Here is a 16,825-nt window from a genome sequence, read left to right as displayed (position 1 = left end):
TACTTTCATAAAACTGTAATGTGTATTGAGTTGATGAATCATTTTAAGTAACTTCTGTGTTACTTAAAGGAGATTTTTGTGTATTACAAGTCACTTCAGAGTTCATCTATTTTCTTGCTCCATTATGTGTCAGACTACATCAGTTTCGCAAAATGAACGCTAGAATTTTGAGCTATGTTTTCTGAGAAAGAGCAGTATTTTTCATTATTTCTTTGAATTCCAAAGATAATGTAGCTGAGCTGTGTGGTTCAGTTTTTGTTTTAAGGTAAATCACTGGCTAAAAAACCTCCCACTCTTTCACTCCCCCCCAGAAAAACCCTTTACAGTTGAAGTTTAATGACTTTGCATTGGTGGCTCATTTTAATGAACATTGCTCATGTGTTATAAATTTCATGGAACTTGGCATACTTTTTTTTCTCTTTTAATGATTAAAAAATCCTCTTCATCAGTTCAAAGTCTTCATTTGTTTTCAGGTTCCTGTTTCAAATTATCGCAATCCAGTATTGGATTTGGCTGCGTATGACCAACAGGGCAGTAAATTTGATAACTTCAGTTCTCTTAGTGTTATCTGGGAATCAACAAAAAAGTCCTTAGCTAATATTGAGCCTGATATGCCAATGGAGCTGACTCTGAAAGAAGATGGAAGCGGTCAAAAGAAAATGAACGGTATGAGTTAGTTTAAATGAGTGTTTCATTATTTGAAGAAGGTCAGGATTAAATCTATTTGTTAATGTCTGAGTTTCATTTAAAAAATTACTGTAATCTGCAGTCATATTACAGTTTCTCCTGAAAACATCCATTTCACATGTGTGCTATTTAAAAAAAAACCTAACAAAATCCCCCCCTCCCCAAACACAAAACCAAACCCACCAAACCCAATGCCTAGAAGCTGTCTTGAGAGAGAAAATCCTTGACTGTTTAGAATGATAATGGAAGAGATTATCAGTGTACATTTAATCTTTTTCTTCACCGCAGTCAGATTTATTTGACTTTTTTTGTTTGATTCTAGGCTTACAAACTGTTCTAGTTTATAATGAGTCTGGGACAACTGCCATCTCTGCAACTGTAAAAGGATATCAGCAATCCCATCTCAAGGCAGCTAAAGCAAAAATACCGGTACTCAGAACTCTGGTTTTTGTTGCCATTCTCCTCTGATGTTTAATAATGTACAGTATGCCTATGTATTTATTTCCTTGGTGTATAGTAATGTAAAAATAAGGCAGCTCCATAGCTGATTCTGAAGACAGATTCATACCACAATATTTTTACAGTGTTCATGGCTTTTCCAGCTTTGCTCTGCACTACGTGGTGCTATCTGTATTAAATATATCCAATTCATTTTTTTTTTTTTAACCATTCGAGCAAGGGGTTTACAAAGAATTGTTTCAGTTGGTTTTGTTTCAATTCAGGTTTTTTAATGAATTGGTGAATCTCTGCCGCTTGTTCTTCACTAAAGCAACCATGTGCTTAGTGCAGCTGTCACTGGGGAAAGCAAATGTATTATTTCCACTGCAAAACTGGGTAGAAAGGTTCTGCATGAGCAGAGCAAAAGCTGGCTGATATTCTCATATGAACCATATGTAAAATCTGGGCTCTAACTAATGCTCTTGGTTTTTTTCTTCAGTCTCACATTGATTTTTACAGAAGAGAGAGACTATTCTTTTGTACAGTGCCAGCCATAAGCCTAGGCTCTAATTTTACAAATCATTAGCCACGCCCTGAATTACTTTAGTTTGTAGATACTTGACATAGGGAAGAACAACAGCAAAATGGTGATGATGAACAGAGAAGGCAGATGTAAACAGATGGCAATTTTCTGTTCGTGTCACTTCTTTTTTAACTGAATATAAAACCAGGTTTCAGCCTTTGGAGCACCCTGACATGCATAGTAACTAACTCTTCAAATATCCTGCTTTGCTAAATTGAAGTTCTGTTTAATTTTGTTAAGGAAGATTCAAGTGGGTTTTGACTATATGCAGTTCTGAATGAAAATAGAGTTGAGACAAAGAGTAAAGTACGGAGCTAGAGTTTACAGTATTTTTAATTCAAGGCAGGTAGCAGATGGGCACGACTAATGTGAACTGTCCTATGGCCAAGATTTCTGTTAGAATGTCCACAGTTTGGCATCTGGATGGTAAATTTCTTTGGAAGGTGATCTGTATTGCCAGTTGGTTCTTGTCTTTTTGGTGAGGTTTCCAGTCTGCTCTATTGGAAAATACAGTATAGGTGCCTTTACTTAATAAAAATTACTAGATTAGAGACAGTTACTTTGTCACCTAAGATATTTGGTTCTGTATCTTTTTTTCTCTTAAAAAAATTGAATTGTAGTGAAAACACTTGATGTTCTGCAATCATTTTGTAAGTTATGGTGCTCTGCTTTATTAAAACAATATTCAATATTTTTTCTTACATTCAGAGATAGACAAGTAAATTCTCTAGACTTTGCCTTGAGTTCAGAGAAGTTTGTTGTATTTCAGTGTGGGATACATACATGTAAAATGGCACCGGAGTTCTTTTAGTTCTAGTCTGTGTGCTTAAGTTTGGGAGGAATCTCTGATAGTTGAAAAGTAGTTGTAAATACTACTTCTGGTACAGTTACTTAGGCTCATGCGTTATTTCTGTAAATTAGTAATTTGTCTGCTTTTTTCAAATACATTAGGAATGGACTGCTATATTCTGCTTTCAAACCTGTCCATACTTATGCTTCTTTCTTACAGACAAAAATGCAAATAAAAATCCAATAGATGGTATATTAAGATGTCCTGATCATTGTTTCATGTTTAGGTGGAACATCTTATTATGTCATTAGGGAAAGATGACATCCTTTCTACATCAAGGAAATAATTCTACTAATTAGGTGCAATGGGTACATAATACTAACTTCCTCTAAAAACATTTTCTCTTTCTAAGTTAATGTTATTATGAGTAAATGTTTAAGCTTGCATCTGGTCCAGTGTTTATGTACTTTTAAGGAAGAATTTATTTTGGTGGCCATCTAGGAAGAATCCTAAAAAGATGAGCTTGAAGTAAAAGAAAACATTCTGTTCCTGTGCTTTATCATTTTGTATAAACTTATAACATGTCTCTGAGTTACTGTCCTACCTGTGTATGTTGGACTTGGTTAACTGATCCTGCTGAATCTTTAATGCCTAAGCCTTTCTCTTGGTCAGAGATGCAGAATACAACAGCACATCCTGTGTATGACCTTACCTGTAGGAGAGAGCTAGCAGCTGAGTCAGTTACTAGATCTCGTGGACATTCTATTAACCTACCTAAACTTCTCCAGCTCTGGCTCTTTGTTCATCTGTTTTAATCATCCTTCCCTGCATATGCAAGAGACTTGCACTGTTTTCTGACTCTTCAGTGTTTGCCGTAACAGCTAGAATTGTTTCTTTCAGTATGAACCTCTCCTACCAGTGTCTGCCACTATTGAACTGATACTAGTGGAAGATGTAAAAGTGAACCCTACTGATGTCTCCATTTACAATCACCCTGACATACAGGTAAAGAATTATTCTGCTATGTTCTAACTGCAGGGAGGAAATAATCAAAATTTATATAATACATGTAAGAATATCAGTTTTAGCAATGTACTAGAAAGATAAAACCTAAATTTGGATGCTTTTTTGGTTTTGCAGGCAGAACTTTTCATCAAAGAAGGTTCTGGATATTTTTTCATCAATACCAGTGTGGCAAATATTGTAAGAGTGGCTCATGAGGAAACTCAAGGTATTGCTTTGGTGAGTGAAGTATTTTGTTATATTGTGTCTTTTTTGGCCATCTGAATATGGTTCTGCAGTTGGTCATTTTCCAGTACACATGGATAGAGAGGCAATAACTGAATCTTGGATGTGTTTGCCTGTCACAACAGTCAAGCTTCAGGCAGGGGTTCTTTGCATTAGCATTTTCAGCTGTAGTTTCAGGTATAGGAAGTTGTTTCACTACAGTCGTGGTGCATGTGTATACTCTCTACAAGATCAAAGCCGGTACCAAGTTGTTTTTTAATCGTTACAATTTTGCAGTACAATGTTCTTGATTTCATAAATACAAAATGAAAAATAATGTGACAGATTTTTTCAGAAGCGTTATACAAAAGATTAATTGGTTTCTAGAATAATATTGGAGGATTTGTTGTAGGCCAGTACTTCTGAAACCTTCAAATTCTTCTTCCGGTGCTATTTCAGAATATTTTGCTGTCACAGCATTTCAACCTGATTTCATGAATAAGTATCTATTAAAGACTTGATTTCTGATCTCCGTAATAAGTTTTTAATGCACTTTTCCCCTAGAAGATGCAACTAAACTACAGTTATGCTTGACTTCATGCAGGCCCAGGCTATGAGATGCATTCTACAGTGAACAACAATAAAACTATGTATTTGCGTTGTAGCTTTCATTATACAAGAATTGGTAGTGACACAAGTTGTTTAAAGAGGGGTCTTTACAAACGTATGATTTACAGATTTGTCTTGTAATGAATAATGTTGATGAAGTTGTGAAATAATGATGGTAAAGCTGGATTTTTTTTTTTTTTTTTTTTTTTGTCACTGTTGAGAATATGGAAAATCTTGGTGAAGCATTTTGGTTGTGTCTAACTGTTGAAAGTGCAAGGTGGAAATATTTTTGCAGTTGAGCCAGCTAGGCATAGAGATGGGGAAAAAACATAAGAGATGAGCTTATTATTGTACATTGTTTCAACTCAATAATTTTTTATTCAGATCTCCCTCGTGGGTTTAGTGGTTCTTTAACTGATGTATACAAGATAATTTCAGAATATAGCAGTGAACTTAAGTGGAATAGTGCCAGTAAGATAGCTTTGTGAAGTACAGAAAGAGATTTATTTTAACTACCTGTCAGATTAAAGGAGTGAAAACTCCATTTTTTAACACATCTTGGAAAAAAATTCCAGAAGACCCCACATCTTCAAAGTTTGTTTGTCCTGTGTGTAATGTTTGCGTTAAATCCACAGGCAATACTGGGATTTTACTTTCCATGGAAGCCAGTGGAATGGTCTGTGTAGAAAATCAGCAAGTTCATCTGATGTGCCAGGCTGATGCTATGGCAGGTATCAGTGGAGCCAAGCTGATAGAGGGTGGTTTGATAGTAAACTATTCTAAGAAAGTAAATTCAATCTATCTAGAGCAGTGATTCCCAGACTTCTTGCAGGGGCTGCCAAGGATAAATTCTATACCTCTTACTCTCCTTTTGACACAACAGCCTTTCTGGGTGTGGGTGGTAGCATGGGGGAAGAATGAATAGTGGCAAACAGTGAAATACCCTGTATACTAGGGAGTCACTAGACACCTAGTAGGAGATAAGAACTGAAGAGGTAGCTGGGACAGGAACAGTTTTCATAAGTTGTATTAGACCTGCTTTCCCTTTTAGCCCTCCCCTCTGGTAGTTTCTTTTTTTTTTTTTGGCCTCCCCGTCCAAACTGGGAGCTCCAGCCCAAAATGAGCTCCATTACATCTTCTTCCCCATGCTTGTGCTGGTTGCCTTCTCCTGGCCACATCCCCTTCTCTGCCTTCCATGGCTGTGTGTTAATACATGGCCACAGCACCTGTATTAGCCACCCACTTGGGGAACTGCTGCTGTTCTGAAAGCTGACATTTATTAAAACTTTATATTCCTTTCTATTTCAAGGCAAAAGAGTGGTGCCCTCAAAGAACAAAATGTCAGCTCTTCCCACTGCTCTTACTGCTAATTTCTGTATTGCTGCCAAGTAATGCTATGAATTATATTAAATTCCTTTGAACTGAGGGGCCTGGCTGTCCATCACCCCTTATTTCTTAATCCAGATGTACATAGAATAGGACACCAAACATTTGTGCTGTCTCTGGCCAAAGGGAAGGTACCTGTGCAGGTGAAGAGAGTAGTTGGGATCACCCATGAACGAGGTGTGTGGCAAGGCCTGGCAAATTGCAGGAGAACTGCAGAGGTGATGTGATCAAGGTGCAGATGCATGGCCTTGAGAAAGTGTGTGGAGACAACCTTGGGATTGGTGCCTAGTTCTGAGGGCTGGTATTTGTCAGCAGAGGTCTCTTTTTCTTCATTGTTTGATTCTTGCTGTATTCTGAGAAGTGTAACGTGTACCTCCTTTGGATAAAAAAATTAGTAATAATAATAGTTGTATCAAAGAAACACCTCATTTGTCAATTGTCTTTTCCCAATTACTTGGGAAAACCTACCACCAGATTTTCGCTATTCATTCAGATTAAAAGCATTAACTGTAAAGTATGAATCTTGTAGGAAGTAATACCAGTCAGTACTTTATAAGCATAGTCTCTGCCCTTGATTTTTTTTTCCTTATTTTGTTTTTCACTTCACTAGGAGAAGTTTAATTGCTCTGAATGATTTGTTGCGGGTGTTTTGTCCTTCTGATGGCAGAAGGAGAATAACAGGGTGCCAGACTGCTTCTAGATTAGGATGTGTTAATTCAGTTGCTGCCCAGTTGCTGCTCAATGGTATGATGCTTTTACATACCTTTTAACAGCTTTACTTGTACTTTGTGGAAGAATTATCTGTGTCTAAGGCTTGGAGACTTCTACATCCAACTGTGTCTTCCCTGAAAGTGATACAAATTTCATCCTATGAATGGCAGACAAATGAAAATAGGAAGTGCTGTAATAGAATTTTCTTTGGGCGTTGCAGGTGCATCCTCTGCTTCCAGGATCAGTGACTGTAATGATTCACGACTTGTGTTTGGCTTTCCCTGCACCAGCTAAAGCTGAAATTTATGTATCTGATATACAGGAACTGTATGTCCGAGTTGTTGACAAGGTTAGTGGCTTTGAAACCAGCATTATTAGGTGATCCAGACTGCCCTGTTTCCTTGTGCTAATCATGAACATAAAGATGAGACATGTACAAGACAATACAATGTAGTGCTTAGGGCCCTCTGCTGCAGCTCTATGACCTTAGAGAAGTAGTTTGATCTCGCTGTGTTTCTGTTTCTCCCTCCCAATTATATTCTTTCAGTTTATAAGTCTTTCAGAGTATCAGGTGTCTCTTACTTTATGTTCTGTGTGGCAGCAGTCTCAACTTTTGCATTTACATAGCAATGTTAATTCATAATTTATATGAACACACCGATTTACATTTCCTGTTATTTAAAGTGCATGACAGCAATTCTTCTAGGAGTAGGTATTGCCCCAAGGTTATTCTCCATATGTCATGTTTTAAAAAAGAACAAAAAAAAGTCAAACTCATTTTACTTGCCAGCTCAGGTGCATCTTATACAAAATAGTGTTGATATTTCTGGATGTTTTAATTATGTGCTTGACAGCCGAAAGACCTGAATTCATTTATTTAATTTGACACTAACCATAGCTGGCAGGGATTATTCTTTAAAATCAGTGCTAATCTAACCTTGGGGCTCTATCTCTAATACCCTACTAAAAGTGTAATACGATATAAAATGAAAACGTTTATGCTAATAAATAAGAATAGTTTAAATGAAAAATAACTGGTTGTGACTGTGTTTCAGGTGGAGATTGGAAAAACAGTTAAAGCTTATGTCAGAGTTCTGGATGACTCTAAGAAACCTTTTCTGGCAAAATACTTTGCTGTCATGGATCTAAAACTAAGAGCAGCATCTCAGATTGTTTCACTTGTGTAAGTTAATGGGTTTTTTATTAATCTACAAATACATTTATAGGCCGAATAAGCAACAACTAAGTAAAGGTATTGGCTTGGAATCATGGTAGTATTCACTGAGTCTTTATTTTATTTTATTTTTGTAAAGTTTTAGTTACCTGTTAAATGGTAAAAAATAGTAGTTCGTCAGAAAAATTGTCTAAGCTAACAGTCTAAAGCTTGTTGACTGAATGAGACTGGATTCATATGCTAGAATATTTCATGGAGCCTTATTCATCTTGGAAGCTGTGACTTGGCAAATAATGTCAAGTGAAGAACTCTGTGAAGGCATATCAGATATTATCAAACTCATTCTGTCTTTTAACCTTTTAGAAACAGGTAGGCTAAATCATCGTATTGCCTCAAAGCTCCTTATTTTGCAAGCTCTAAACACAATGATTAAAATCACAGAAAAAAGATTTTTTTGGACTGTTGTTTTTTAGTGTTGAAATAATGAGTAAAAATCATTCTGCTTTGTAGGGGGAAGTGTGTGTGTGTGTGCATTTGCATACACAATACAGTACTTCTTGGCTGTGTCTATCCCACTCCATTAAATAGTGTCAAAGTATGTAATCAGGGCTGTGCCACTATTGTCCATACTGGTCAAACTGTTAGTGGGCTCCCTGGTGGAGTTTTGATCTGTACCAACACTCTTGTTTCATTTTCATTTCAGGTATTTAATTTTAAGACAAAAGACAGCTGCAAAGAGCCATTTCATGATGTTACATGTAGAAATGTGATAGTTACCTTAACTTTGCTTAAGAGATAGTCATCCTTATGATAAAACTGCTGTGCACTATATCAGTCCTTTGCATTTGTTATTCATATAATTTATTCAATGAACTTCTCTATTTTTACATGTTTCATTGCTACAGCCCACTCAGTGAAGTTCTTGATGACCATACTGCTGCTTTTCTAGTGCATGGGATGGCCATTGGTCAGACTAGTCTGATGGCAACTGTTGCTGACAAAAGAGGACAAAGAATCAACTCTGCTCCACAACAGATTGAAGTAAATAATTCCAGATAAAATATATGCATAATAATCTATGTTATGACAGAATAGGAACACCATATTATAGTTAAATTATAGCATAGTAATTAATTTGCAAGAAAGAGTAAACAGATCATTCTGTCCAGAAGTTAACCAAATGCTGGTCTGTTTCAGATTTCATAGTGTTTTTTACCTGCAAGTGATGAGTTAAGTTTTTGCATGCTCAATTCACGGTAATTAAGCAATTGAAGACCCAGTTTTACACTTGCACATACTGTCTTGTGACATAATTTGATTGGAATAGTGTGAACACAAGTATTCATATTTCTATTTTTAGGTCTTTCCCCCATTTAGATTATTGCCAAGGAAAGTAACCCTAATTATTGGGGCCATGATTCAGGTAAGCCACCTTTGTACATATTACCTTTCTTCTGTAATTTCTATTTTAAAGTAAAAGTATGTAATTTATTTTTCAGGAGTAGATACTCAGCTTGGTGATTTAGCTGCATTCATATTGAATACTCCTCCTGACAAGAATAATTTCATTCTTGAGCTCTCTTCCACTTTACTGTATTGCGGGATCAAAGGTTTTGTGTTTATTTGTGTCAAAGGAGTGTCAGCCTTTCCAGTGTTAAATACCAGCAGAGCACCAATAAATCTGTTGCCTCCATGAAATCAAGCACAGTGGGCTGGTTCTACAAACTGAAACACAGAGCACAGTTATACCATGTGTGGTGAAGAGATAGTGGGTCAATTTTTCTGAAAGTTTCTGTGCTGGATGTAGCATCAGCCTATTCTATTCTATGAAGCACAGAATCCACTTTTGTGTTTAGCTTGCATATTTCCCTGTCCAACATCATGCAAGGACCAGTGTGCAGGAGAAATAAGCCCTGGGAAGGTTCAGACAGCCTTTTCTTACTGAAGACATTGTGGTGCTGAGCAGGGAAGGGGTGTACCCTGTAACGTTAACCAGAAGAAATATCTGAGGTGTTAATTTTAGTTGTTCTGTGTGCTTTAACTATAGATAACTTCGGAAGGAGGCCCTCAACCTCAATCCAACATCATATTCTCCATCAGCAATGAGAAGATTGCATCAGTTGACAGCACAGGACTTGTCAGAGGAGTGGCAATTGGGAATGGAACAGTAACAGGAGTTGTGCAAGCTGTTGATGCAGAGACAGGGAAACTTGTTGTGGTGTCTCAGGTAATGTCTTATGATAGTATTTGGGGCTGAAAGAGGCTCACTAATGCATGGATTCATCCCAAAAGGGGTGAATAGTCTTTTTGCATTAGTGATGTTATCTTTTGCACTTTCTGGTTTCCTTAAGGAGATGAAAAATCAGTGTTTCGTACCCCCTAGCTTACGAACTTACGTGTGTGCTGACGCAGGTGATGCTTTCAACAGACAGCTAAATCTTGCTATACCTTAAAACAAAGTTATACTGATAAGCTGGAGAAACTTTATGAACAGTCTGGTATCTTTACAATTGATTAGTAAATCTAGAAAAGCCTTTCTGAAACAGCAGGTTGACCTTGCCTGCATCACCTTACAGTTTAGCACCATCTTACGTCAGCAGAAGTCGGAAGGTAACTTGCCTAGGAAACACATTGTCTCTTAAGCTGTAGACAGGCTGTATAGAAAGCTATCATCCTGTGCTGTGGTTTGAATCCATCCGTGAAGTTCAAGCAATGAATCCCTCATATTCCATCAGAATCAATCTATGTCTGCATAATCTCCTACTGGCTGAGCGTGAGGGAGCTCTTGAGCAGTCCTGTAAGGGAGCACAAGTCCCAGGGACATGCATGAAACTCATAAATACAGAACTTGGGCCAGATTTTTTGGCTCTTCATTTGAGGTCAAGGCAGGACAGCTGCTGCACACCACAAAGCTCTGCTGCTTGAAAGATGTCACCACAGGCCAAGAGGAAACAAAGTAATTTAAAAAAAATAAATGCTAAATATCTGTGCTTTGTAGTGCGAGGGTAGCAGTCTGCCCTGATGCTGTGGCAGGAAGCAGAATGAACTTGAAAGCTAAATCTGCTGCCCGATGAGGTCCGGGTCTGACCCTTCCTCCCCAGTATACACAGTAGGAATGAAATCTATCATGAATGTTGGGATATGTGAAGAGGAGACAGAGTATCACAGATCATCCTTTTATTCTTCATTGTCCCCTTTGTTGCTTATCATTCTTATTTCCTTCTAATTCCCGCAATGTCTACCTTCGGGGTTTACTGATCCCTCTTCTGGGGTCCCCTATGATTTAGTCCCTTGCTGTCTGTCACCTCTCAGCTCCATCATTCATGTCATCAGTAATTTTGAGCAAAGCTTTTTTTGGTATTTAGGTGACATTTTTAAATGCCTATCAATAAAAATTTAATGCTTTTGTAATTTTTTTACAGTTCTACTCAATTTTCTGTGATAAGTCACTGCAAATCACATGACAAAAGAGTGGCTAGATTCTGAAAATGAAATTTAGTTTACATTTGATAAGTACTTACAATATCTTCCTTTTCTCCTTTTTAGGACAAAGTGGAAGTTGAAGTAGTACAGCTGACAGCTGTTAGAATTCGTGCTCCGATTACACGAATGAAAACTGGTACACAGGTTAGTTGATTTGTGATTAGCTTTTATTGCCTTAAAATTTTGACCTGCAAGCTCATTTATATTAGATCATCTGATAATACCAGTCCAGCTCTTAGAGTGTTCGCCTGCTCCGAGGATGCCCCTGCTGCTGCAGGAATGAATGTGCTGTCAGTGGAGAAGCTCCAGAGCTGAACGTATTAAAACAGAAATTACCTTGTACACCAGAACGATATTCAGAAATTCAGGATCTGCTGAGGAAGCATCATTTTAATCTGGAGAATAGTTCTATCATCTTCATTCTGTTTGCAGTGGAGACTTTCTTCCTTTGTATGCTAGAAATCTACAGTATATCTGCTGTGTCCAGAACAACAGAGTGTTCAAATTATCTTTCAATAAGTCTATTTTTTAAGAGTCTGTATTTCCCCTGCTAGTTACTCATTCCAAGATGGCTAGTGATTCTAGCTCAGTAGTCCCAGGTGAACTAATTAATTTGAAGAATAAAAATAAAAACTTGAAAATCTCTTGGTTTGTGTTTATATGTTATGTTGTCTTAATTTGGAGAGTTGCAAGGACGATGTCCAGAACAGAGTTAATCGGGGATCATCTAGACAAAGATGTAGAAAACTTAAGAGTGTATGAATTAGCTAAGATGAAGTGCTTTGATGCTAGAAATTAATTATTGAACTCATCTTTTCTAGTGGAAAGCTGGTACTTGTTTTTTTGTAGAGCATGTAGAAAATGAGAGTAAATAAAGATTTACTTTTTACAAGTTGGTGATTGAGTCTTCTGCATGGTACATCCTTGCAACATTACAGCAGCCTAACAGTTTTCTTCATAAGAAATACCATTTCTTGATCAATGGATTTTTAAGTTTAATTATATTTGCTCTGTGCAGGTTTGATTAGCATCCTAGAATTACATAAGAAGGTTGTTTTCTCTGTTTCTAGATGCCAGTTTATGTAATGGGCATCACCAGCAGTCAGACTCCGTTTTCATTTGGCAATGCGGTACCGGGGTTAACGTTCCACTGGTCTGTCACAAAGAGGGATACTCTGGATATCAAAACAAGACACAGTGAGGTAAATTGTGTGTGTGCATATATGTGTACTTGCACATATGTATATTTTGGGAAAAGGAAACTGCCACGTAACGGGAGTTGAGAAAATATTGTTGCTTCCACTTACTCAAAATCAAAGAGCAATTGTCAGCATTGGGTGTGGTCATTCCTCTGTATCAGTCAGTTCTTTCCATGAGTAAAATTTTAATCATTTTCTCCTGTCCAAGGCTTCTTTTCAGCTTCCTGCAAAATACAACTTTGCAATGGATGTTTATGGCAGAGTAAAAGGAAGAACAGGCCTGAAAGTTGTTGTGAAGGTCCTTGATCCTTCAGCCAACCAGTTTTACAACATGGCAAGAGAACTGTCCGATGAAATCCAAATTCAGGTAGGATGATGTTCCTCACAGTTACCGTTTTAATATCTATTTCAGAGCTTAAATAAAGTCTGTATTTGAAGTCAGAAATCTGAAATGCAAAGAGTAGTTCCAGCTTTGGTTTATCTTTGAGCCCTTACCCTTGTTTGTACAATATTACGCTGTTTAGAAACCTCCAAGTTCCCCGAGGTTTACAGTGAACAGTCACACACTGGTGTGAGCCTAAATGACACTCAGGAGCTAGTTTTTGTTGTAGATCACTTGAAATTGAGGTGACTTGTATCTTGTGGGTAAGCACTGTTGGAGTGGTAGAAGAATGCTGCTGCTATAGTTCCCTTCTGCACAACAATGTTTCTTGGTTTTAGTGTATATCATACATGTCTATGCAAGTATGTTAATTTGGATCAGAAATTAGCTTCTGAAATGAATCTTCTGGTTGTCCCCGCTTCCTGTGCTTCAGGAGGCAGTTTCAAAGTATGTGAACTGAATTCCTTTAGATGGAACAAAGCTAAAAAAAGTGTTTGAGGAGTCACCTCATGTGGGCATTCAGTTCATGAGCTAAGGCTTGGGTGAAGGTGGGGTCTCAAAAACCATTTCACTTGAAAAATCTGCTGCTTTTTTCATACTGCTTCATAATATAGCTATAGCCATAGAAACGAATGCTCTTCAGAAAAGTTTGTAGAAGATGCTGCCTCCCATCCTCAAAAACTCATGTTTAATTTTCATGTTTTTAACCATATATATTTTACAGGGTTAAAAAAAAAAAAAGTGTTATAGTTTATTGGGGGGGGGGTATTTTGAAGGTGAAATAAATGGAAATAAAGTATTTGCTGTACACAACAGTAGGCTAAAATGCCTTTTATTTTCCAGGTGTTTGAAAAACTTCATCTAATCACTCCAGAAGCAGAAGCAGAGCAAATCTTAATGTCACCAAATTCCTTTATTAAACTTCAGACAAACAGGTTAGTGATCAGTTTTCATACTGTGGTTTGTGTCAACAGTTTTATCAAAACCATAAAGCTATTCTGTTTGAAGTAAGCTGTTCCAGTCTTTTTAAAAAGAATATGACAGTATGTCCATATAATACACAACTTACCTGCTGATTTATAGTATCTTATCTGTACTATTGGGCTCTGACAAATCTTATATTAGTTAGATTGTAACTAGAAAAGTCATTCAATATTTGGAACTTTTAGGTCCCTATTTTAAAAAATGCTGAGCCAGTTAAAGCAGTAGCCTGCTTCCATTAGAGTGTTTTATGGGCAATCAAAGCTTTATGCAATATACTTCTCTGTATTTCTTACACAGAGGCTATAACTAGATTTTGAGATAAAATATCCTTTCCAATGAAAGTCCTTTTTACGTAATCTGTTTTCAAAGAATGACATTTCAGACTCATTTCAGGCTTAAAATTTGATTTTCCTAGTATAAGAATGTGCAGATACAGACAATAGGCCATATGCTGAGGGCGAGGCTTTAGATGCTTTTACTTCTTAAGGGGATGGTTAGTTTCACTGGAGCTCCAGTGACCGTGGTCATTCAGCATCTGAATGCTTTTGAAACAGTTATATAGGAGTGCTGTCATCTGTAGCCACTTACTAATGCTGTTTTGCTATCTCTTCTGAGCAGTTTTTCTGATTAATTAGTCATTAAGTTGCTAGATACCAGTTTGTACATTTCTTTGTCCCATTATCTTCACATCTAATGTTGGAGTCCCTGTGTCTGAACTCTGCCACCAAAAACAATTACACTATTGGAAGGAACAGGGCAACTAGAATCTAGCTTTAATGCTTTTTTCCCTAGGATAAGGTAGAGTATTTCTATCTCAATGGAAGAGACTGGAAGGAAAAAAAAAATAAAAATTACAGATCTTTTAGAAGATGTGATAAGTGATACTTAAAACCAGCTAATATCTCAGAATGCCCACTAATTACAGTTCATGTATTTTCTTACTTTATTAATATGCAAATATGATGGTAAGAGTTGTTCCAAAAATTAACCTTGTCGACAAAACCATTTCCAGGAAACTGATGAGATCCACTTAATCACATCTCTGACTTTAATACCAGCATTGGCCCTGGCAGACTAATCTCCCTCTAAATATTGTTTACAGAAAATGACTGCAGAAGCTGCATATTGTAACCTTAGCCATTATTTTTTGGACAAGTTTACATACATGAATGATGACACTGCTGGGCAGTGGATGGAGACTAGATCTCAGTACATGCCTAAACCCAGATAAGACTTCTTCCAAGTGAGCTTGAGTCAGAACTTAAACTTTTCTTTTTAGATTAGAACACAGGCTTTTCAGCTTTTATTGCAGATACGTGAAAAAACTTTCAGATTTGCATAATATATTGGTGTAAATATGCATTTACACATTTAAGGGGGTCACCTGTTTTTTTGTTTTTCTGTTTTGTTTGTTTGTTAATTCTTAAGAGATCGAGTGGCTTCACTAAGTTACCGTGTCCTGGATGAACCAGAAAAAGTTCCTGTTGTAAAAATCGATGAGAGAGGTTTCCTTAACTCTGGGTCTTTGATAGGATCATCAACAGTTGAAGTGATTTCACAAGAATCATTTGGGATCAACCAGACCATTGTAGCTGCTGTTAAGGTAGTATCATCTCTCTCTCTTTGCAGTTTTCAGTTCAAAGTATATCTTTACTACTACAACAGGGATGGTTAGCTGCACGTTTTGAAGTTCCCTTCTGAAAAATGTGAAGTATAGGAATTAATAGTCAGTTCCAAGCTTTGGAAGAAGTTTCAGTATACTAAACAATATGTGTATACATTAAATCCCAGCAAATTCTTAAATTTGTTATATTTTACAAAAAATGTCTTTGTGTGCAGGTGCCTTAAATGTTAAAAAAAAAAAAAAAGTTTGTCCTAAAAATCTCTTAGGAGGCTCATAATTACAGAGGTTCAAATTAAAAAAAAAAAAAAAAAAAAAAAACAACAAACAAAAAAAAACCCCAAAGTTGATGTCATAAACATGCATTTTGCAGTGTGTGAAAAAGGTAAATATCATCTGGAATAAATAATATAATTGCAGCATCTGTTGTCAGGTACCTAAGTGTTACCTAGATATTCAAGATATTAGAGATGTAACTGTACAGTGCCCAAAAATTTCATTTTCTCTGCTGTTTCCCAGCAGTTCAGTTTTTGCATGTAATGAGAACATCTGTGTGAACCTATCTTATCGGATGTGATAATTTAGCTGCTGTTGCCTGTATTTGGTGAGCTGGTAAGGAGCGTGTCCGAAGCTGCCCTCTGTGCCTAAGCTACACTGAAATGTGGATCCTTCAGGGAAGGACAAATTGGAAGCAAAATTCAGCCGTTTGTTTCCAGGCTAATGAAACATCTTTCTTTCTCAGAACTTCATCTGTTGATTGAATGCTCTTATGTGAAGTCTAATGTATCTTACTGGTTGGGCACTTAGGACGCTAAGGGAACATGTCCTTCATTTCTGTTCAAAAGTCCTTGTGCCAAGAACTTTCTACATCTGGCAATATGAGCCTTGAGATACTCACTGCTCCACTTCTTCTTATCACTTTTTACTCTGTCAGCATCTTTCCTACATCCCAGCCAAAGGAGAAAGACACATAATTGAGTGCTGACTTCAAATTATTTGTAAGTTTAATTATTAAAATCACTGTGAAGTGGCTTGATGGGTTTTTTTCTTTGAATTTTGTTTTTTACTGTAATGTTCAGCTTCGTCTGTAGGACAGCATGTAGGTTTGTTCTCCTTGGAGGAGAATGAAAAAAGAAATGGTGGTTTAGTTTCACTAATGCCACTCCTGCTGCTAGGTGGTGGCAGTGAATTTCTACAGCTCGGTTATAGATGACCTTGTTTCTTCCCTTCACTGCTAAAGACATGAGTTTGAGGTTGGCTCAAATGACCTTTAGTCAGCATACAGTGGTACTGAAGTTAAATTCCCACTTTGTGCGTTCTTTCCGTACACAGGAGATTGCAGCGCTGTGGAGTCAGTGCACTATGATATTAAGCTTGTGAGCTCTTTGTAGTAAGAATCATCTCAGTTTCAGCATCTTGTACAACTGATTTGTTTTCCTGTACTTATTAGGACTATACTACTTTTATGAAAATAACATTTTTAACCTTATAGTAACCTCATGAGGTAATACAGTGCTGCTGCCTTTATTTTATGGATGAGGAACTGAGAGT

General features: G+C 37.0%; 1 protein-coding gene across 2 annotated transcripts in view; it reads left to right on the top strand.

Annotated features, from left to right (window-relative positions):
• The window catches only part of NUP210 (nucleoporin 210), a 67,991-nt gene that overhangs the window by 37,079 nt on the left and 14,087 nt on the right, over positions 1–16,825 (top strand). For both annotated transcript variants that reach the window (XM_074914266.1, XM_074914265.1), the window contains exons 17-30: positions 474–666; positions 1,010–1,116; positions 3,399–3,503; positions 3,639–3,740; positions 6,652–6,780; positions 7,487–7,614; positions 8,511–8,646; positions 8,966–9,028; positions 9,653–9,832; positions 11,152–11,232; positions 12,159–12,290; positions 12,496–12,654; positions 13,513–13,604; positions 15,082–15,256. In XM_074914266.1, the coding sequence (XP_074770367.1) occupies positions 474–666; positions 1,010–1,116; positions 3,399–3,503; positions 3,639–3,740; positions 6,652–6,780; positions 7,487–7,614; positions 8,511–8,646; positions 8,966–9,028; positions 9,653–9,832; positions 11,152–11,232; positions 12,159–12,290; positions 12,496–12,654; positions 13,513–13,604; positions 15,082–15,256 (1,782 nt within the window). The remainder of the gene's footprint in view (positions 1–473; positions 667–1,009; positions 1,117–3,398; positions 3,504–3,638; positions 3,741–6,651; positions 6,781–7,486; positions 7,615–8,510; positions 8,647–8,965; positions 9,029–9,652; positions 9,833–11,151; positions 11,233–12,158; positions 12,291–12,495; positions 12,655–13,512; positions 13,605–15,081; positions 15,257–16,825) is intronic.

Source organism: Athene noctua, chromosome 10 (assembly GCF_965140245.1).
Source record: "Athene noctua chromosome 10, bAthNoc1.hap1.1, whole genome shotgun sequence".
NCBI classification, from domain to species: Eukaryota; Metazoa; Chordata; class Aves; order Strigiformes; family Strigidae; genus Athene; species Athene noctua.
Note: the sequence above shows the minus strand (reverse complement) of the source record. Positions and strands in the feature narration are given on the sequence as shown.